Source organism: Paroedura picta, chromosome 1, assembly GCF_049243985.1.
Source record: "Paroedura picta isolate Pp20150507F chromosome 1, Ppicta_v3.0, whole genome shotgun sequence".
NCBI classification, from domain to species: Eukaryota; Metazoa; Chordata; class Lepidosauria; order Squamata; family Gekkonidae; genus Paroedura; species Paroedura picta.
Window position 1 is genome coordinate 14,967,734 of NC_135369.1, and position 21,801 is coordinate 14,989,534.

Sequence of the window (21,801 nt, forward strand, 5' to 3'; positions counted from 1 at the left end):
CCTCCTTAATTACTACGCCTATATTCACTCTCAGTGCTACCTGGAGGCTGGTAACTGCATATGCATCATGGTTGCATGGCTGCCTCTCTAACTGTGGCGTTGCAAGCTGCTTGCTCTCGAAAGACTTCTAGCGCAAACGCTCCATAGTCTGATCAAGCCTGAGAACAGAAACGAAGGCTCACACTAGCCGGGGGTAGATTTCAGGAAGCTTAGCTGAAAGAGTTTGGGCAGCTATCGAACTCGGAGCAAAGCAGCAGCCCGAGGATGGGGCAGTTTTTATTAGCGAGACACGTGCCACAGGCAAGTTGGCAAACCAAAGTCCAGACATTACACAAAGAGCAAGAGTGGTCACTGGTGCTGGTCTGGGCCTGCTGGAATGGAGAGCAGAGGCCCAGAGAGACGGCCGAGGCCCAGCGTCCAGGTGTAGGCCGCACCAGGCTCACTTCTCCTTGTGCTCGATCAGGCCCTTGGCTATCAAGTCCGGGATCTCGACGGCCAGCCAGGGTCCCAGCTGCAAGGCAAAGAGGGTCGTCAGGAGCCAACAGGACAGCTGCAGTCCCCACATCCTCCACCCTCATCTCCTCAACCCACCAGAGGACCATTTGGGCAGTGGGCAATTTCAGCCACTGCTAAAAATCTCCAGCGAGCTCAAAGGTCTATGCACCAAACAGGTAAATCTGAACCCAGAAGCACCTGAAAAACCAACAAGATTTCACTGGGTAAAAACGTTCGGGAGTCAAAGCTCCCTCCTGGTATCTGTCAAAGGGAGTTTGGACTTCCTTTGTTTATACTGCCTATGTGAATAATCCCCAAAAGGGCTTTACACTCTGCCAAGGCCAACGGGCTGGTGGTCCCCGGCCCCAAAGAAGTGTGTCTGGCCAGGACTGGGGAGAGGGCATTTTTGGCCCTGGATTGGTAGAATAAGCTCCCAAAAGAGATCAGAGCCCTGCTGGGACTTCAGCAGTTCCACAGGGCCTGTAAAACGGAGCTCTTCTGCCAAGCCTTTAGTTGAGGCCAGTGCGGATACAAAGAGGGAATTATGGGACTCCTCCCTGCATACATACATACACTCCCTTCTCTTCACTGTTTCACCAGGAATTGCTCCTCTAAGCCTCCTCCAACTGCCTTGCCTGTCAGTCCAGTGGCCAGCCAATCACCTTCCATCCCCCAATCCTCACCACCCCCTCCTCCTTCCACTTCCCTTCGAGGCTCGGAGGCTGCAGATCCCTACAACATGAGAGCCTCCCCTGCTGGTGAATTCCCTAACAGCTGCCTGCAGCCTTTCCAGGTCCGGGGGGGGGGAGGGAGAGGCCCTCCTGGGGGAAGGGAGAGGCCCTCCAACCCCCCCCCCCCCAAAACTAGCGCCCGTTGTATTCCTGAATGCAACGGGTTTGGCTCCTACTTATAAGATAAGGTGCATTTTAACTTTGTTATTTAGCTGCCCCAAGAAGCTAAGCGAGGGGCAGGGTATAAATCAAATAACTAATAATGCGTGGAGCTCTAGTTGGCCTTAAAGGTGCTCCTTTGGAGTTCCACTGCAACTGGGATGGGCGTTCCCTCCAAACCCGCTTTCCTCCCCTGAATTTCCCTGAGTCGCGCCCGCCACTCACCCCCAAAGCCATGAGGTGGGCCAGTCCAAACTTGGGCACGTTTCTGGCCCACAAGGGCTTGAAGTGGTCCGTCAAGCATATCTTGCCGCCTCTGAAAGAAGAAAGAGACCAGGATGAAGACGATTTAATTGCCAGGGGGGTGTCATGGTGAATCCAGAGAACTGAGTTCAATTCCCCACAAAGGCAGTTCTCTTAGCCCCACCTCCCTCACAGGGTGTCTGCTGTGGCAAAAGGAAGAGAAGCCGCTTTGAGAATCCTTCGGGTAGTGAAAAGTGGGATATAAAAACCAACTACTACTACTGATATTATTATTATTATCATCATTATTATTATTACCCCAACTGTCTGCCAAGTGGGGTCCCAAAGTCCCTTCTATAGTTTTCCTCTCCTTAACTTTATCCTCACAACAACCCTGTGAGGTAGGTTTGGCTAAGTGTGTGCAAGTGGCCTGAGGTCACCCAGCAAGTGATCCAAACCTGGGTTTCCCAGATACTAGTCTGACATTTTAACAACCGCTACACCCCACTAGCTGACATGCAGAAAAAGAACACACACATGCACAGAAGATAGCAAAATGCATCTTTGCAGGCAAAGGAGAGAGATACACACCCTTTCTCAAACAGGGGTTCTTGACAGCCCTGGAAGGGTTTCCCAAAAGGATGGGAGTTAATTAATTTTTTTAAATTTCTTAAACATTTCTCAGGCGATATGATCATATATACGGTCATGTCGACCTGCCTCCTCACCCTCCCAAAAGCGCCTATGATGGGCGGCTCACATAATTACATAAACAATAACAACGACATATAAACTAGAATCCAAACAAAAATTAAGTTAAAAGTCTAACGATTCCAGAAGGGTCGCCTTCTTCTCTGTAGTGAAAGAGGGGCACATAAACTGCACTCCTGGTAGTCAGTAGGTAGATATTAGCAGGCTTAGGTAGGGAGGACAGAATATTTGACGGGTATTTCTAGGCCTCAACCACAGGCCTGGCAGAACAGCTCTGTCTTACAGGCCCTGCAGAACTGGCTGAGGTCAGCAGGGCCATGATTTCATTGGGCAGAGCATTCCACCTGGCTGGGGCCAGGCCTGAAAAGGCCCTGCTGGAGGCCAATTTCATCTCTTTGGGAATGGGGATCTTTAGAGCTTAATCTTCTTGAGGGGACGTAGTGGAGGAGGCGGTCTCACAGACACGAAGGTCCCAAGCTACATCGGGCTTTTAAGGTAAGGACCAGTCCCTCAAACACGATTCAGACCTCAATCTGAAACCAGTACAGCTGGCAGGCTGAATGTGTGCTCTCCAGTGCGTCTCTGTGAGGACCCGGCACATGGGACTGAAGGCTGGGGTTAAACTTCAGCAGGATGAAATGCCAATAACGCTCACCCTCGGAAGCTGCTGTTTCCTCCAGGGCTAAAGATCTCTGCAATCTCGAGAGCAACTATAACTCTTGGCAATCTCCAAGCTCACTTGGAGGCTGCTGACCCCAATACGGCCCCATTTTTTCGGCAAGTGTGAAAAGACGGTTTCTCACCTGTACATTTTCGCAGTTTTCCCGTCCAGCTCTGGAATGGCTATTTCTGGTGCCGTTGATGGGTACGTGACAGGAATCTGCAAGTTGGGATCAGAAATTCAGAAATAACTAGTGCGAAATCTATATCACGGGATAACAATTAACTCTCTTCCTCACAGAACTGGGGAACATCTGTAGACTCAGATTTCTAACCCTCTTAATACCACAGAGGTGGAACCAGAAAGTCTAAGGCAGGGGTAGTCAAACTGCGGCCCTCCAGATGTCCATGGACTACAATTCCCAGGAGCCCTTGCCAGCATTCGCCAGCGAATGCTGGCAAGGGCTCCTGGGAATTGTAGTCCATGGACATCTGGAGGGCCGCAGTTTGACTACCCCTGGTCTAAGGGTACGTGGTAGTGTCTCTCCAATGTAGATGCAGGAGTGTAGAGAAAGTGGAGTATGTCCAGAGGAGGGTTATGAAGCTGGTGAGGGGTTTGGAGACCAAATCGTTTGAGGAAAGGTTGAGGGAGCTTGGCCTGTTTAGCCTGGAGAGTAGAGATGACTAAGAGGTGATACGATAACTATCAAATACTTGAAGGGCTGTCATAGAGAAGATGGAGCAGAGTTGTTTTCTGTTGCCCCAGAGGGTCGGACCAGAACCCATGGGTTGAAATTAATTCAAAACAATTTTTGGCTCAACATCCGGAAGAAGTTCCTGACAGTTAGTGCGGTTCTTCAGTAGAACAGGCTTCCTCAGGAGTTGTTGGTTTTTCCTTATTTGGGAGTTTTTAAGCAGAGGATATATAGTCATGTGACTGAAATGCTGGTTTTATGAACTTAGGCAGGTTGTGAGTGGCCGGACAAGAAGGGATGAGCCAGTGTTTGTCTCTTGGGGCCCATCCTTGAATACTCAGGGGATTGCTGATCACCACTGTGGGATGGTAGGTGAATTCCCTCCAAGCCTGGCTGGATTTTGGCTATTTTTGGTGTGTAGGGGTATCACTTGGACATGAAATTGGGGTCACTGTGGGTGGGCAGGTAGTTGTGAGTTCCTGCATTGTGCAGGGGGTTTGACTAGATGATCCTGGAGGTCCCTTCCAACTTTATGATTCTATGGGGGAGGGGAGAGAGGGTTTGATAGTTATTGGAATTTAATGATGGGGTTTTATATATTTTAGCCCGCTCCAAGTCTCCAGAGAGCGGCAGGCTAGAAATGCAACAATAAATAAATAAATAAATCTAGTCCAACCCCCTGCAGAATACAGGGACTCTTTAAAGAAAGCCTCTTGTGAGCCTTTACAGTGCTACTCGACTCAAAACCTTGCTCTTCTTGGAAATTTAGCAAACCAAGTTTAAAAAATACACATCTGAGAACTTTCTTTAAAATCAAAACATTTGAGTATGTGTTAAAGGTAAAGGTAAAGGTATCCCCTGTGCAAGCACCGAGTCATGTCTGACCCTTGGGGTGACGCCCTCTAGCGTTTTCATGGCAGACTCAATACGGGGTGGTTTGCCAGTGCCTTCCCCAGTCATTACCATTTACCCCCCAGCAAGCTGGGCCCTCATTTTACCGACCTCGGAAGGATGGAAGGCTGAGTCAACCTTGAGCCGGCTGCTGGGATTGAACTCCCAGCCTCATGGGCAAAGCTTTCAGACGGCTGCCTTACCACTCTGCACCACAAGAGGCTTGAGTATGTGTTAAGAATGCATTTGTGAGCCACTGATGCAAATTTGGGTTTGAAAACGGCTTGTGTATCTGAAGTCCATTCTGGCTGAATTCGACTGAAAGAAGAAAAAAGCTTTAAGCCTATGCCAGTTTCTTTCCAGTTTTATTTCTCAGCAATCTCTGCTGGGCCTCTGGGGTGTCTTCTTCCAGTCGCAGCTTCATATGGTCAGAGCTGCCATTGTGACCGTGCTCCATGGATGGGCAGAGTAAGCGGAAGGGGAAAAGGCCCCGCTTAAGATTCCATTCAGCGGCTCCCACAGAGGGAAGAGGCAGGAAAGGGAAGGGGGTCGGGAAAGCACCGGGCAGAGCAGACACCAATACTCACGTCAAACTCAACAGCAAATTCATACTTCAGAAGGTTGTGGATATACCAGCACTTCCCAAACCACCTGCAAGAGAAAAGACAGAGAGATCAGGCAGGGTTAGAAACCTAAGAGCCATCCTGCCAGATAGAACATATCATTCATCCACTCTTTGTCTCACACAGTGGCCAACCAGTTATTCTGCAGGGCCAACAACAGGGCAGAGGCCGAGGCCTTCCCCTGATACTGACTCCTAACACTGGGGTTCAAAGCTGATTCCCTCTGGGTGTGGAGGTTCCCTCTGGGCGGTCGGCCGCTGATAGACTGCTACAGAAATCTAAGTCCCTTTTAAAAATCATAGAATCATAGAGTTGGAAGGGACCTCCCGGATCATCTAGTCCAATCCCCTGCACTTAAGACCGTTTATGCACTGGGAACTTCACTGCCCCGGCTCCCATGCAGGAGCACAAATCAGGGGCTTATGAGGTGCACCAGGCCAAATGCTCCCCCGTGTGGGTGCAGGAAGAGGTGGGGCAACCTGCCACGTCTAAAACTCCAGCTTGCAGCTCGGCATGAAACCTGCAGTGCGTAAACAGTCTAAGAGAGGCAGACTCTAATTTGGAGAAGCAGATTCAATTCCCCACACCTCTTCCACATGGAGCTTGGCCCACTCCCAGTTCCCTCAGAGCTCTGTCAGCCTCACCTACCTCGCCGGGAGTCTGTTGTGGGGAGAGAAGGTGATTATTAGCCACTTTGAGACTCCTTAGGGCTGTCAAAAGCAGGGTACCAATAACCAGCTCTTCTTTTTTTCTCCTGCAACTTGCTTAGCTACAGCCTGACTCACTCACCTGGTGCCTTCTTTGTTGGATTCTAGCCGGAACCAATCGTTGTCAGCATTCTTATTGTTTTCTACATACTGAGGAAGGAGGCGGGAGAGAAAGGCAGAAATAACAGTTTTGTGCCTGGATACTCACATGTGTTAACTTTTGAAAAACCCCCACACAAAATGACATTTACAGATCCCTGAGGGTTCAAGGGAGTGGCAGGTTACAGTGGCTGAGCGATAGGGTTGTGAGTGTCCTGCATAGTGCAGGGGGTTGGACTAAATGACCCAGGAGTTCCCTTCCAACTCTGTTATTCTATGATTCTCATGTCCATCTGAGCCCACGGCAGTAGCACCAGCAGAGGGAAGCTAACAATCCAGTGCTGGATTCCAAGGAACAAAAAGAAGGGGAAAAGGCAAACTCATGTTCTGTCCTTGGAAGAACAAAGAACACAGATAATCACTGGGTTGAATTTGCATTGGCAAGAAGGGATCTACCTTCTTTGCTATTTGATTCTGTCTGTTGTTTCTTTGGTGGGTTTTGTTGCCACCGCAAATCCTTTTAATAACTGTTTCTTAATATCAAGACCACTAATTGATTTTAAGTTCCATTTTAACATTGCTCTTGGTTGTATTGGCCTTTTGTCGTCTCAAGGTGTATTTTTTCGTAGTGAGCCGCCTTGCAAACCAGCACCAGAATGCTGCATACAGAAATATTATATAAAAATCACATTCACTGAGCAGAACACAAGATGAATTTATGTACTGATCGATGGTGCTTGTAGACCACCTTTCTCACAGGGACTCAAGGCGGATTACATCGCATGAGTCAACTGCAGTCAATCCAACAGGAGGTCTGATAAACAGAGCCACAGGGTTAGGACTGCGGTAATTATAAACAACAGCTGAACCAATCTTAGAATTCACAGAATCACAGAGTTGGAAGGGGCCATCTAGTCCAACCCCCTGCTCAACTCAGGATCAGCCCAAAGCATCCTAAAGCATCCAAGAAAAGTGTGCATCCAACCTTTGCTTGAAGACTGCCAGTGAGGGGGAGCTCACCACCTCCTTAGGCAGCCTATTCCACTGCTGAACTACTCTGACTGTGAAATTTTTTTCCTGATATCTAGCCTATATCGTTGTACTTGTAGTTTAAACCCATTACTGCGTGTCCTTTCCTCTGCAGCCAACGGAAATAGCATCCTGCCCTCCTCCAAGTGACAACCTTTCAAAAACTTAAAGAGGGCTCTCATGTCCCCTCTCAACCTCCTTTCCTCCAGGATGAACTTTGAATCTCCAGGCAGAATTATTGAATCACAGAGTTGGATGGGACCTCCAGGGTCATCTAGCCCAACCTCCTGCAGAATTCAGGAAATTCACAATTACCTGTCCACCCACAGTGAGCCCAATTCCATGCTCAGATGATGATGCCCCTTCTCCCCCAAATAAAACAGAACCTCTGGCCAGTCTGGCCTGGAGGAAATTAGTCTCCGGACCCCAAACTGGCAATGGGCATTTCCCTGGGCATGCAAGAAAGTGCCACAAGAGCTAAGTATGGACACAATCCCTTCTGCCCACCCACTCACAACCTGCCTACATTCACAGAATCGGCATTCCTGTCAGAGGGCTATCTAGCCTTTGCTTATAAACTTGAAACAAAGCATACACATTTAATCATGACACATTAAGCAAAGCAGGAATCGCATAGTAGGATCTTATTTACAGTAGCAGACAGGATTAACTATTCACGGTAGTATGGTCTACAGCTTCAATTCCTTGATCAAAGTATTTTTGTGAAACTTTTCATTATGGTCCAGCCCAATTACCTAGGTTTAAAAAATCCCTCTAGAATAATAATTCAATTGCACATGATTTGCATAAACCTAGATCAATAACCTTCTGAAGCCTACCTCACAGGCTATTTGATACAGCTGGAGCCACTACAGGGAATGCACATATATGGGTAGTTATCGATTTTTCCCATTTTCAGAGTAGTATCCAAGCCCTGCTCAGATGAGTGAAGCTGCTATAATATAGGTAGATCAAGATGGGTCGCAGAAAAGAGCAGAAATCCCAGAGCACCTTAAAGACTAACCAAATTTGCAGAGGGGCAGGAGCTTTTGTGAATCTGGAGAATCTAAAGAAGTGAGCAGCAAGTCACGTAAGCTCCTAGCATGCCTGTTAAAGTGATACTGGGCTCAAGAATTTAAGAAGATATGTACATAATACAAACTTGGTTTGTTCAGTGCAGATTTCTAAAACTCACTCCACAACCAATGTGTCTTTAACATAGCCAGTTTGGTGTATTGATTGTATCAGAAATTCCTAACCTTTTTGGTATAATGATTCACAATTTACTTGTTACAGTGACCCATCCAGGGTTGGTCCAAGTTTTTTTGTTTTTGTTTTGGTGGGGGGAGGGTCCTAGTTAAATTATGACCTTGGCACCCATCTAGTTGAGCATTCCATTTTCTACAGAGGCTAACCAGATGATTTTGAGAAACCAACAGGCAATGCACACAGCTTCCCTTGATATGAAGAACTGTTTTTTTTATATCCTGCTTTGCATGGCCCAAAGGAGACTGAAAGCGGCTTACTATCGCCTTGCTTTCCTCTCCCCACAACAGACACCCTAGGAGGCAGTGGCTACTGATTTAAGTGCTTTGAATGGGATCATCCACAGAGGATGAGAATTTGCCTATTAAAGCACCTAATTAGAACCTCCATGCGCAGAGGCAGTGTACCCCGGAATTGCCAGTTGCTAAGGGATTCCAGCGCAGAAGGGAAAGAGCTGGGTTAGCTTCTACGCAGGAGCTGCCGGATGCCATTCAGAGACTGCTGCAAATGCTATTTACCATCGTCTGTCAACCCAAAGCAAAACGCTTGACCCTCTCGAGCCACCGTAGGGAGCCACGTCAGCCAATAAGAAATCATGTTTCTTTCCCCGAACAGACCTTAATGAGCGCCTGGTATTCTTCTTTAAGCCGCTGGACCCACAGCTCCCGGTCCCTCGGGCCGGCATTGCTCTTCAACAGCGGCAGCTCCGCCACCACCCGGCGGGTCGCTTCGTCCGCCATCTTCGGGAAGGGAAAGCCGGAAGTGGCTTCACATTGGGCGGGGGGGGGACGGCTGTGGGCGCGACGGCCGCCATCATTATTAAGGGCAGGGTGGTTCGACCGGAACTGGGCGTTGGCCTAGAGCCCGCCATGATTGTCGTGGGAAGCGGAGAACGCTGGAGGCGTCGATGGGTCGGGATGACGTGACCGTGGCTTAGGTCGCCATGACTGTTGAGGGCAAGTTCTCCGGTCAAGGTCACCATCATTTGACACAGGGGCAGATTTAGGAGGGACCCCCGCAGGCAACGAAGCCTCTCTCGTGCACCCATGAGAGAAACAGGGCTGGGTGTTTTAAAAATTGGATTTGCAGGTGGCCCGCTGAAATGTCCTGCCCAAGCAGGTGAGGGGTACAGGGCCACAGACATGCAAGAAGTATCCAGCCCAAGTCTCAAGAGTGCATTTTTTTCCTGTTTCCACTCATCTCCAAAATTCATTTCCCGCTGGTACTTTATAGGCATGGGTTGCACCAGGGTTGCAAATTGGATTCGCAGGTGGCCCGCTGAAATGTACTGCCCACGCAGGTGGTGGGTATGGTGCCATACACAAAAAAATATCCTGCCCGAGGCTTATCAATAGGACAACTTTATTTCCTTAAAGTTTTTGCTGTGTAATCCCAGGAAAGAAGAAAATTCCATGGAACATCTTTGTGTGTCGCAACCTTAATTGTCCCAAAAGTTAGAATGGTCACAGAATATTAAAATTCCAAAATTTATTACATTCATGTACACATTAAAAATTTTAAAAACATCAGCATTAATCTCACACTATGTAATAGTGTGAGATTAATGCTGAATTAATCAAGCTTTTTAAAGGGATTTTAACACACACATCCCTGGTCAATGGTGTCCCACTTTACCAATGTTACCTGGTGACCTAGGCAAACAACTGTTTTCAGGTGGGTTGCCGTGTTGGTCTGAAGCGGCAGACCAATGTTTTGAGTCCAGCAGCACCAAAAGACCTGTTCCGGGTATAAGTATCCACATGCATGCACACCTCTTCATAAAAGCACTTAACTAGAATAACACTTTGTGTGTCTTAAAGGTGCCACTGGACCCAAATTTCGTTAGGCAACTTATGTGTGAGTGACCACACAGGGAGAGGCAGAAGGACTTTACTGAGTGATTTGTACTTGGTGGGTGCAGGATCTGCCTCGGATGTGGGGTAGGTGATTTGCTACCCTGGAAGAGGACCTCAAGGCTCCTCTCCCTGTATATTTGAGAATAAAACAAACTACAAAAATACCTTAAATCTCTCCCATAAATGCCACCTGACCTGGGTAGGCAGTTGTCCCTGGGATTTTCACTCCTTGGAGAACTAAGGCATGCATACTAATATTATTGTAGACTATTATTGTAGTCTATTGTAGATTATATCATATTGCCGACCGTTCCATGTATTGTTCTTATGTTATTATGTAAACTGCCCTGAGCCCCCAGGGAGGGCGGTATATAAATATAATAAATAAATAAAATAAAATAAATATTGTACTTTTTAATATTATAATTTTCTCATAAATGTTATGATGTTTTTATGTTTTTTTTATTGGAGCCATGGTTGTCTTCATGGACAGGCAGGCAGCTGTGTTGGTCTGAAGAAAGCTTATACCCAGAACACAACTTTGTTGATTTTAAAAGTGAACTTTGTTCATGGAGATTTGTAGGCCACTGGGGAATTACCAGGTGGGAGCACAGGAAAAAATGTTCCCCATAAATAAATAGTTTCAGTGATATATTGCTTGCTCAGTTTTGCAGACACAGTCTTGCTTCTTCCCCAGCTTGGTATAGTTGCTAGAAGTTGCGGCTTCTAATCTGGTGAACCGGGTTTGATTCCCCACATGCAGCCAGCTGAGTGACCTTGGGCTAGTCACAGTCCTGTTAGAGATGTTCTGACTGAGCAGTAACATCAGGGCTCTCTCAGCCTCCCCTCCCTCACAGGATGTCTGTTGTGGGGAGAGAAAGGGAAGGCAATTGTAAGCCGCTTTGAGACTCCTGGTAGAGAAAAGCGACATATAAAAACCAACTCTTCTTCTTTTATTCTGTCTTGCTGTTTCTTTCTCTGTATCTGAACAGATTTGTCGAAGAAGTCACGATCACTCCTGCTGAGATTTCCATCTACTTCAGAACAACCCATTTGTACGGTGTGTCCCCCCTGGTATAGACCCCCCCAGGGTCAAACATGCTGTCCCTCTAAACGAGACCTTGCTCTACAAATGTCAAAATCATGTTTGATGTTTGTCATTTCTATTGTTCTGCCTTGTACTGCTTTATGACATGCCTTTGCTGCATAGTCTGACACCCTGGCTAGTAGCACTGTCTTGCTAGAAGCCCCAGACAGATCCCTGGAATATTTTGTCTTTGGAGCTCTCTTCCTGTGTTCCAGGCGAGCTGGGAAATGCCGTGCTCCTAATCCTGCTGCCTGAGACACTGTCTCCTGCTTCCTTAAGACCAGAGAGTCTAATCCATCAACAAGACTCTTTCACACCTAAATGGAGCCGAGAGGGGCTGGGCACTTTTGGTTAATAAGGGGATGCTTTCCTAAGTCTTAGCAGGGATTCTGCGATGAGCTAATAGTTTCCCTTCGATAAGCTGATTTCTGAAGACTGCGGAGGCTCTCACAAGAAAACAGCATTTATAAATGATTCAAGGGGTTCACCACGATGTTTCAAGCAGCAGCAACCTATCATAATATGCCTGGGAAAATCTCTGTATTGGTGTGAGTACTAAAAACAGTTTCTCAAGAGTATTTTTCATTCTTGGCCTGTCCCCTGGCATCGTTTGTGGAGTCAGTGTACAATTTTTTGTTTTTTTTTCTGTGTGTCCTTTCCTCATTTGTGTGCCTGTATGGCATGATTCTCCTTCTCAACCCTTTACTTCTTCCAGTGATTCCTTCAATATTTAATAGCTGTGTTTCAGCTTTATTTTCGAGCTCAGAAACAAACCCGACATACAGCAATGAACTATCGAAGCGGCCACTGGGGGGAGCCAAACGCATGTGGAAAAGGGGAGGAAACCTCCCTGTGTAAATAAAAGCAGTGAAAAGAATGGCTGCAGGGGAAAAAAACCTTGCTGGAAATTTGAATTTACTGAAATCTGTACACAGACACTCAGCGCTAGAGGTTAAGACTTAAATTTATTTTATTGCAGCGACAGCACGATCCTGACACAATCACAGCATTCCAACCAGGCCCAAGTATTTCCCCATGCCTCCCTCTTATCGGACAGCCCCAACAGCTTGTAGCAGTGACTTCAACCGGTTATTGGATGGCCCTCTTGGCGGACTCTATGGCGGTAGTCAGTGCTTGCCCGATGCGCTGGGTCGTCTCCTCGTTGAAAATACGCTCGTGAAACTGCTGGATAAGAGCCCTGCAATTTTTTTGGGGGAAAAGAGTTAGAGCCTAAGAAGTGCCTTGTAGAACCTGGCCCCACAGACGATGGTTGCAGAGTGATTTGCTCAAAATGGCAGCCAGAAGAAGAAGAGTTGGTTCTTATATGCCACTTTTCTCTACCCGAAGGAGTCTCAAAGTGGCTTACAGTCGCCTTCCCTTTCCTCTCCCCACAACAGACACCCTGTGAGGGAGGTGAGGCTGAGAGAGCCCTGAGATTACTGCTAGTCAGAACAGCTTTATCAGTGTTGTGGTGAGACCAAGGTCACCCAGCTGGCTGCATATGAGGGAGCGGGGAATCAAACCCAGCTTGCCAGATTAGAAGTCTGCTCTCCTAACCGCTAGACCAACCACTACCAGATGACTCCCTAAAAACAGGGAGCTGGAAACCAGGGGGAGAGGCCCGGAGTGAGCCAGCTCCAAAACAACAACAAAACTCCACAATTTTAGTCCAGGATTAAACTTTGTTGGAGAGTCAGCCTGGTGTAGTGGTTAAGAGCCAAGTTTGCTACCCCACTCCTCCCCATGTAGCCATCTGGGTGACTTTGTGCTAGTCACAGTCCTGTTAGAGATGTTCTTCCAGAGCAGTGCCCTCTCATCCCCACCTACATCACAGGGTGTCTGTTGTGGAGAGCGGAAGGGAAGGCGAATGAAAGCCGCTTTGAGACTCCTTCAGGTAGAGAAAAGTGACATATAAAAACCTACTCTTCTTCTTGGACTCAAACTTTGTTCTGTTGCTTCAGACCAGCATGGCTACCCGTCTGATTCCAGCTTTTATTTACTGACCGTTTACATTTCTAGACTGCCCCTCTGGAACCTTTTAAAAGTTGTTTTCCAGACTGTACAAGATGGGTAGCCATGTTTGTCTATCTGTAGCCGTAGAAAAGAGCAAGAGCCCAGGAGCACCTTAAAGACTAACAAAATTTGCAACAGGATGAGGTTTTGTGATTCACTGCTGATGAAGTACGTGAGCAGTGGCTTGCAAAAACCTCCTCCCCTGCTACAAATTTGATTTGTCTTTAAGGTGTTACCTCACTCTGGCTCTTTTGCGCTCCTGGACTGTAGCCCGCCTCACTTTTTAATTGCCGTTTTGTTTCTTAAAAACAGCATTTTGTTTTTAAAAACTGAAATTTTAAGCTACCTTGCCAAGTTATGAGGCGTAAAGGCAAATAAAGAAAGCGGGCCTGCCTCTCTATGCGGTTCCCTTGGCAGAAGTTGCGTCTGACTGCAGGGAGGGCGTCAGCAGCCTCTGCACAGGCTCAGAGGTGTCCTCTCCTCTGCAGCCAACAGAAACAGCCTCCTGCCCTCCTCCAAGTGACAACCTTTCACATACCTAAAGAGGGCTTTCATGTCCCCTCTCAACCTCCTTTTCTCCAGGCTCAACATTCCCAAGTCCCTCAACCTATCTTCATAGGGCTTGGTCCCTTGGGGACGACCCTGGCCCTTGAGTGGAAAGATTAGCCCAGGGCCACGCCTGCCTCTGTCTCCGCTCTTCCCACAACAGACAGAGGGCACTGCAGTGCCAACCAGAGGGTACGCATCTCACTGTGGGCCACTGGGATGCATCCACCTGCCCTTTCCAAAGGGTTGCCAATATCCAGGTGGCGTCTGGAGATCTGCTGTTCAACCTTTGGAGGGCAGACTCTAAGTCCCTCCCCCCACGAGCCCCGCCCTCTTAAGGCTCCGCCTCCCAACCGCTCCGGGTATTTCCCAACCTGGAGTGGGCAACCCTACCCCTCCCCTCCGGCATTTCGAAACCTACCGTGTCTGGTCCGCATACTGGGTGACAAAATCCTTTTTAAGGTACGGCGCTAACATCGGGAAATACTGAGCAATGAACGATTCGGCCTCCGAGGGTGCCGGTTCTTGCCCTTCTCCCTCGGCCTCCCGTTTCACCACGGCACCTGCCAAGCAGACAAGAAACGGGTGAGTCAGGCTGCCAACCTCCAGGATTAATAAAAAGGTTAACCAACAACCGTAGCTGTAACCATAAGTACAATTTGCCAGGTGCCCCCAGATGTCCCTCCAAAAGTGGGACAATCTGGTCACCTTATAGTCCAAATAGTTACCCAGAAGTAGCTACGATACACCATACGTTTGGCGGAAGAAAACATATGAACAAGATTTCCTCAAGCGACTTCCGGGATAAAGTCCATTTCAACCTGAGTTGTCGTCCGGAATATTTATTTCTTGTTGTGTCTGTGCTTCCCAATGGATGTGCAAGCCTTTGACTCAGGAGGACCTTTCCAACTCTATGATTCTATAATTCTATGAAGTGGAGCATACAATGGTTTTTGGACTATTTCTTCCCCAACTGGGGAAAGGCACCCATTGCCAGCTGTGACTTTCCACCCCCAGAGACGGGTTGCAACAGTGTCCCCGTGTCCATTGACTTTTAAAAAATGATTAACCTGCTCCCCCAGGACACCAAACACATCTCTGTTTGCACACCCCTGGCTCGAGTAACACCTGCCTTCCGCGGGGATTTCTGGGGGAGTGACTTGCCTTCCTAACAGGGGTCCAGGGGTCCATCACCTGATGTTTGCTCAGAAGGAAGTCCTGCTGAGCTCAAGGAAACGGACCCCCCCATAAGCCTGTTTTCACTCTACAGCTCTGGTCTTGCCCAAGAGCAGGCCTGCCGGAGCAGGCCAAAGGTCCATCGAGTCTAGCAGTGTTTTAGGTTCCATGGGGCCCAGCTGGATGTCCTCAAATAGCCCACAAGGGGCTTGGGTTGCCAACTCAAGATTGGTTCATTATGTGTTGTGTACAGATGCAGATTCTCCCCCCACCTCTGTCTTTGAATCTGCAGCCAATCAAAGGGACCTTGAGCCCCAAAGCTGCTTACAAGCACTGAGAGCCAGTTTGGTGTAGTGGTTAGGAGTGCAAACTTCTGATCTGGCATGCCGGGTCTGATTCTGCGCTTCCCCACATGCAGCCAGCTGGGTGACCTTGGGCTCATCACGGCACTGATAAAGTTCTGACCAAGCAGTAATATCAGGGCTCTCTCAGCCTCCCCTCCCTCACAGGCTGTCTGTTGTGGGGAAAGGAAAGGGAAGGCGACTGTAAGCCGCTTTGAGACTCCTTCGGGTGGAGAAAAAAGGCATATAAGAACCAACTCTTCTTCTTCTTCAGTAATCTCAGGGCTCTCTCAGCCTCCCCTCCCTCACAGGGTTTCTGTTGCGGAGAGAGGAAAGGGAAGGTGAATGTAAGCCGCTTTGAGCCTCCTTTGGGTAGAGAAAAGCAGCATATAAGAACCAACTCTTCTTCTTCCTTTCCTCTCCCCACAACAGACACCCTGTGAGGTCAGTGAGGCTGAGAGAGTTTGGAGAGAACTGCTCTGGGAGAACAGCTCTAACAGGACTGTGAAAAGCCCAAGGTCACCCAGCCAGCTTGGTAAAGTGGTTAAGAGTGGCAGCTTCTAATATGGCAAGCCACATGCAGCCAGCTGGGTGACCTTGGGCCAGTCACAGTCCTGTTACAGTTGTGCTCTCAGAGCAGTCCTGTCAGAGGTCTCTCAGCTCCACCTCCCTCACAGGGTGTCTGTTGTGGGGAGAGGAAGGGAAGCCGATTATATACCGCTTTGAGACTCCTTTGGGTAGGGGAAAGCGGGATATAATAAACCAGCTGCTCTTCTTCTCCAATCTCGGGTATAAGCTTTTGGGTGAATGCCCACTCCCTCAACATGGCTAGTGCTTTGGACTGTGACTAGCCCAAGGTCGGCCAGCCGGCTGCATGTGGAGCAGTGGGGAATCAAAGCCGGCTCTCCAGATTAGAAGCCGCCGCTCTTTACCACAACCCCACACTGGCTCCCGATGGCCTTGTGATGCTGCCTGTGTTGTTTTCGCACCCCTTTCCAACATTGCTGGCCTCTGTGGAGCAGGGAGCTGCTGTTCTTCACTGTTACCTTCTATGCAGTACAAGCTGACCAGCAGGAGTCCCAGGACAAAGACCTTCATTCTGGCACCGTTCGCAGCACTCTGGGAATAAAAGAGAGAACAAGGAGAGTTTGAGAAGAAGGGAGGAGCCCAGGACCGGATGCTACTGGCACGGAAGATGCCCTTCGCTCAACCGCCCACCCCTCATTTTGTTGTAAGAATTTGCACCTTCACGGAGAATAGTTTGTATTGAGTCCAAGGCACATTAAAGGTAAAGGTATCCCCTGTGCAAGCACCAGGTCATGTCTGACCCTTGGGGTGACGCCCTCTAGCGTTTTCATGGCAGACTCAATATGGGGTGGTTTGCCAGTGCCTTCCCCAGTCATTACCGTTTACCCCCCAGCAAGCTGGGTACTCATTTTACCGACCTCGGAAGGATGGAAGGCTGAGTCAACCTTGAGCCGGCTGCTGGGATCGAACTCCCAGCCTTTTGGACATAGCTTCAGACTGCATGTCTGCTGCCTTACCACTCTGCGCCACAAGAGGCTCTTAGGGACTCACAAGAGTGGCAAGCCCAGTTTGATTCCCCGCTCCTCCACCTGCAGGCAGCTGGGGTGACCTTGGGCTAGTCACAGTCCAAATCAGTTCTCCCAGAGCTCTCTCGGCCCCACCTCCCTCGCAGGGTGCCTGTTGCGGGGAGAGGAAGGGAAGGCGATTCGTAAGCTGCTTTAAAACTCCTTTGGGTACTGAAAACCAGGAGTATAAAAACCAACGCTTCTTCTTAGAGGCCAAATGGGATTCTGGAGGACTACAGTTCTGAGAGTCAAAGTTCCCTTCGGCATACTTGCGCCTGATAAAGAGGAGTTTTGCCTCTCCTGAAAGATCAATTCAGGCGGGTCGGCATGTTGCTCTGACACAACAGGACAAAGGGTAAATCTCAGACATATGAAGTAAAGAAGAATATGCACACACGAACGTGTATACTTTGTTGGTCTTAAAGGTGCCCTCAGACTTGGGCTTTGTGGCACTCTGAAAATAAAAGGAAACCCTTCTCAACGCCTTCACTTAGAAATATCAAAGTGTGGACAGGGAGGGAGGGATTCAGGCTGCTTTTCCACTTGAGACAGGAAAGAAAACCCTTTGGTGCCACCGAAAAGGCTAGGATGAGAATCCTGGGACCTGTGGGTACGAAAAGGTTTCTGGGAAAAGGGATCTCGAGCAGGGAGCGGAATGGGGCAGGATTTAGCTTTAAAGGCCTGTTGAGATCCATCCCGAAGTAGAGATGCCAGCCTCCAGGTGGGGCCTGGGGATCCCCCTGGATTACAGCTCATCTCCAAACTGCAGAGGTCAGCTCCCCTAGAGAAAAGGGCTGTTTTGGAGGGTGGGCTCTATGACCTTCTACCCCGCTGAGATCCTTGCCCTCCCCAAGCTCCATCCCAAAACCTCCAAGAGTTACCCAACCTGGATCAGGCAACCCTACCCCTCCATCACCACCGGTGTCTGGGTGTGTGTGGGGGGGGGACACACCTGGCAGCCCAAACCCAGAGGGATCTGAACTGTCAGCTCCAGATCTGAGGAATGCTTGCCACTTCTCCTGTGATTGCCTAATTGCAGAAAAGGGATATCCCCAATATTTCCCCCCTGAAATGTCCTTAAATGCAGATCAAATATGTTTCCTATGGCCACAGTATGGGGAACTGCTAAGGGGTCCCTGGATCGTGGGCACAACTAGTGAACAGAAGTCTTGGGACACCAAAGTTTGAGTCCAGAAGAAACCCAAGAAGCAGAAAAAGCAGAAGCAGAGTTGGTTCTTATATATGCCACTTTTCCAGAAGGAGTCTCAAAGCGGCTTACAGTCGCCTTCCCATTCCTCTCCCCACAACAGACACCCTGTGAGGTGGGTGAGGCTGAGAGAGCCCTGATATTACTGAAGAAGAAGAAGAGTTGGTTCTTGTATGCAGCTTTTCTCTACCCGAAGGAGGCTCAAAGCGGCTTACAGTCGCCTTCCCTTTCCTCTCCCCACAACAGACACCCTGTGAGGTGGGTGAGGCTGAGAGAGTCCTGATATTCCTGCTCGGTCAGAACAGTTTTATCATTGCTGTGGCAAGCCCAAGGTCACCCAGCTGGCTGCATATGGAGGAGTGGGGAATCAAACCCGGCTCGCCAGATTCGAAGCTGTGGTTCCTAACCCTGCCCAGTACCTTTGTAATCCCACTAGGGTAGTTTGTTGTTTTCTTCGATATTCAATTTTGTATTTCTCTTGCAGGAATGAAGGTGGAATGATCTAGCCCAGGGATGGGCGACCTGTAGCTCTCCAGATGTCTATGGACTGCAGTTCCCATGAGCACATGCTGCAGGGCCTCATGGGAATTGTAATCCATGGATATCTGGAGAGCTACAGTTTGGTCACCCCTGGCCTAGCCCAACCTCATGAGATCTTGGAAGATAAGCAGGGTTGTCACTTGGAAGGGAGACCACCACAGAAGTACCTGCCGATCTGAGGAAGGTCATGGCCAACCAACAATGCTTCTCACTGGCTGGGGTTGTGGTGACTGAACAGCTCTTTACACAGGCGCACGCACATGTGTGCACATACACATACACACAGCGTCCTGTCAAGATGGCTCACCATGTTACTCTGTCTGCAGCAGTAGAAAAGAGTAAGTGTCCAGGAGTACCTACAAGACTTACAAAATTTGGGATAGGGTAGGAGGTCTTGTGAGATATTGTTCTTATTTGGTGACTCACAAATGCTCCTCCCTTGCCACAGATTTTGTTTGTGTTAATGTGCTGCTGGACTCTTGCTCTTTTCTACCGGCAGCCGTATTGTACTGGTCATTCAATGGCCTGTACTGTAGGATTACATTTTTGTTTTTCTGTTCTCTTTCTGTACTCTGTAATTCACCTTGAGTCTTACGAAAAAGGCGGGCTATAAATAAGTGACAGAATCAAACCGCAGACAAGGTTCTGCTTGAATACACGCAACTATACTGTGCTTTGGGTAAATTAAAAATGGGGGGAAAATTATATTTAGGTTTTTTTATGGCTCGCTTTTCAGTCCCAAAGTGGCTCTAAAACCCCTTTCCCTTTCTCTCCCCCAAACAGACACCCAGTGAGGTGGGTGGGGCTGAGAGAGTTCTAAGAGAACTGCTAAGTTGCGAACAGCTCAAATGGAACCATGACTAGCCCAAGGTCACCCAGATGGCTGCATGGGAAGGAGTGGGGACTCAAACCCAGTCAGAGTCCATTGCTCTTAACCACCACGCAGATATCTTGTCCCCTATTTTCCAGCCACCCAGGGAGCCTTAAAATAAATGACAATCATATTCCCCCCCCCAAGAGTCAATAATATATCACCAATGCAAAACACCCCCCCCCCAAAAAAAAACCCAGAAATGTATGAAGCACATCAAATCTGGATATTTTCTTGTTCATACACCTTGATTTTTCATTTTTACACATCATTCTTTCCCATCAGCCTCACCACCTTTCTCCCCACTTTTGCTAACAGACAGCCATTCAACTGGTACGGCTAATGCAAACCCACACCAAGACTTAACCTGGTACTGGTCTCTCTGGAGGTGCCCACTGTAACTTTATCAAAACCAGACCTCAATCCGGAAACCCTTGAATTATTATGAATTATTGAATTATTAAGAAACTCCTAAGAGAAGTGAATGCAGAATGTGTTTCCCCTCCCCTGCAACAGTCCTCATACGTTAACTCCGTGGAAAATAATTTCCAGGTCAGCTGCACCAGTTGGATTTCTACCTGTCAGGCATTCAGTAAAGTCACAGAGCTTCCACAAAGCCCCCAGCTTTCTGTCTCACACAAAAATAAATAAATAGTTTCCTTCTTACCCACGGAAATCCAGAAAGGAAGCTAGTCAGGAGAGAGAAGTGCTTTTTGTCAAGAGCTGCGGGTTCTTATATACTGGTGGGGATGTCAGCTGATTTCACCTGGTTCGTCCCACCTGTCTATGTGGTGTCAGCCCCCCCTCCCCTGGCTTCATGTCACATTCTCTGGCTCCAAACCGGCTGTTTACGTGCTGTATGACTGGTAACGGAGGACGCTTCCTGGGCAAACAGGTGTGGGGTCTAAGGGTCAAGTTCCCCCTCACCACAGCGATAAGACCAGCAGGGCAACTCGCCACTGCTTTGAGCATGTGTGCAGATTGGGGAGATGTTGTCAGGCCAGGCTTCATCCGCGGCTGGTCTGCACATCCTTGGCCAGAAAAATGATCCTTGGGTCAGAAATCCTTGGGTCAGAAAAATGAAAAGCATGCCTACTGGATGGGGGATACGTTTCTAGATAACACTGTGTGTGAACGAGACCTTGGGGTACTTGTGGATTGTAAACTAAACATGAGCAGGCAGTGTGATGCAGCAGTAAAAAAGGCGAATGCCATTTTGGGCTGCATCAACAGGGGCATCACATTAAAATCACAAGATGTCATAGTCCCATTGTATACGGCACTGGTCAGACCACACCTGGAGTACTGTGTGCAGTTCTGGAGGCCTCTCTTCAAAAAGTACGTCGATAAAATTGAAAGGGTACAGAGGAGAGCGACGAAGATGATCTGGGGCCAAGGGACCAAGCCCTATGAAGATAGGTTGAAGGACTTGGGAATGTTGTCACTTGGAGGAGGTCAGGATGCTGTTTCTGTTGGCTGCAGAGGAGAAGACACGCAGTAATGGGTTTAAACTTCAAGTACAACGATATAGGCTAGATATCAGGAAAAAGTTTTTCACAGTCAGAGTAGTTCAGCAGTGGAATAGGCTGCCTAAGGAGGTGGTGAGCTCCCCCTCACTGGCAGTCTTCAAGCAAAGGTTGGATACACACTTTTCTTGGATGCTTTAGGATGCTTAGGGCTGATCCTGCGTTGAGCAGGGGGTTGGACTAGATGGCCTGTATGGCCCCTTCCAACTCTATGGTTCTATGATTCTATGATTTGGCATGACCATGTATAGGAGGCCAGGTACAATTTAGGTCGCCCTCCCTCCATCTTTGAAAGGCTCAGAGGCAGGGGCCAAAACGGCAACTGAAATGGCCAAAGAGTTGGTGCATCTTGTCTGTGAGGAAAAGGCTAGAGGCTGCCTCTCTGTGAATAAGTGCTGAATGGTTAGGGATGCCAGCCTCCAGGTGGGACCTGGAGATTCCCCCTCCCCCTTGGAATTACAGCTAATCTCAAGACTATTGAGATCAGTTCCCCTGGAGAAAAAGGAAAATTTGGAGTGTCGTACCCCACTGAGGTCCCGTTCCTGAATTTTCTGCTTTCATAATAAACTCTCGCCAAATTTCAAGTCCTTTTCTCCTCTGAGGAGAAAGTTTTCAAACAATATTCAGCCTGCATACACAGTGAAATAACATTTGCTCTTGCATTCTTACATTCTGTGGAAAAGTGGTGAGATTCCATTTATTTATCTATTTATTTATTTATAATTTGCCTTATAGCC

General features: G+C 48.4%; 2 protein-coding genes across 2 annotated transcripts; both read right to left on the bottom strand.

Moving 5' to 3' along the window:
* Nucleotides 1-240: 240 nt before the first annotated feature.
* On the bottom strand, nt 241-9,088 carry UFC1 (ubiquitin-fold modifier conjugating enzyme 1). Its single transcript, XM_077323178.1, has 6 exons — nt 8,927-9,088; nt 5,998-6,065; nt 5,173-5,236; nt 3,143-3,219; nt 1,611-1,701; nt 241-511 (listed from the first exon to the last, which is right to left on the bottom strand). Exons 1-6 carry the CDS (start codon nt 9,047-9,049, stop codon nt 440-442), a joined length of 495 nt encoding a protein of 164 aa, XP_077179293.1. The 5' UTR covers nt 9,050-9,088; the 3' UTR covers nt 241-439.
* A 3,116-nt stretch (nt 9,089-12,204) lies between these two features.
* On the bottom strand, nt 12,205-20,374 carry LOC143830546 (uncharacterized). The gene is made up of 4 exons (XM_077323190.1): nt 20,206-20,374; nt 16,375-16,447; nt 14,233-14,374; nt 12,205-12,450 (listed from the first exon to the last, which is right to left on the bottom strand). Exons 2-4 carry the CDS (start codon nt 16,424-16,426, stop codon nt 12,342-12,344), a joined length of 303 nt encoding a protein of 100 aa, XP_077179305.1. The 5' UTR covers nt 16,427-16,447; nt 20,206-20,374; the 3' UTR covers nt 12,205-12,341.
* Nucleotides 20,375-21,801: the final 1,427 nt, after the last annotated feature.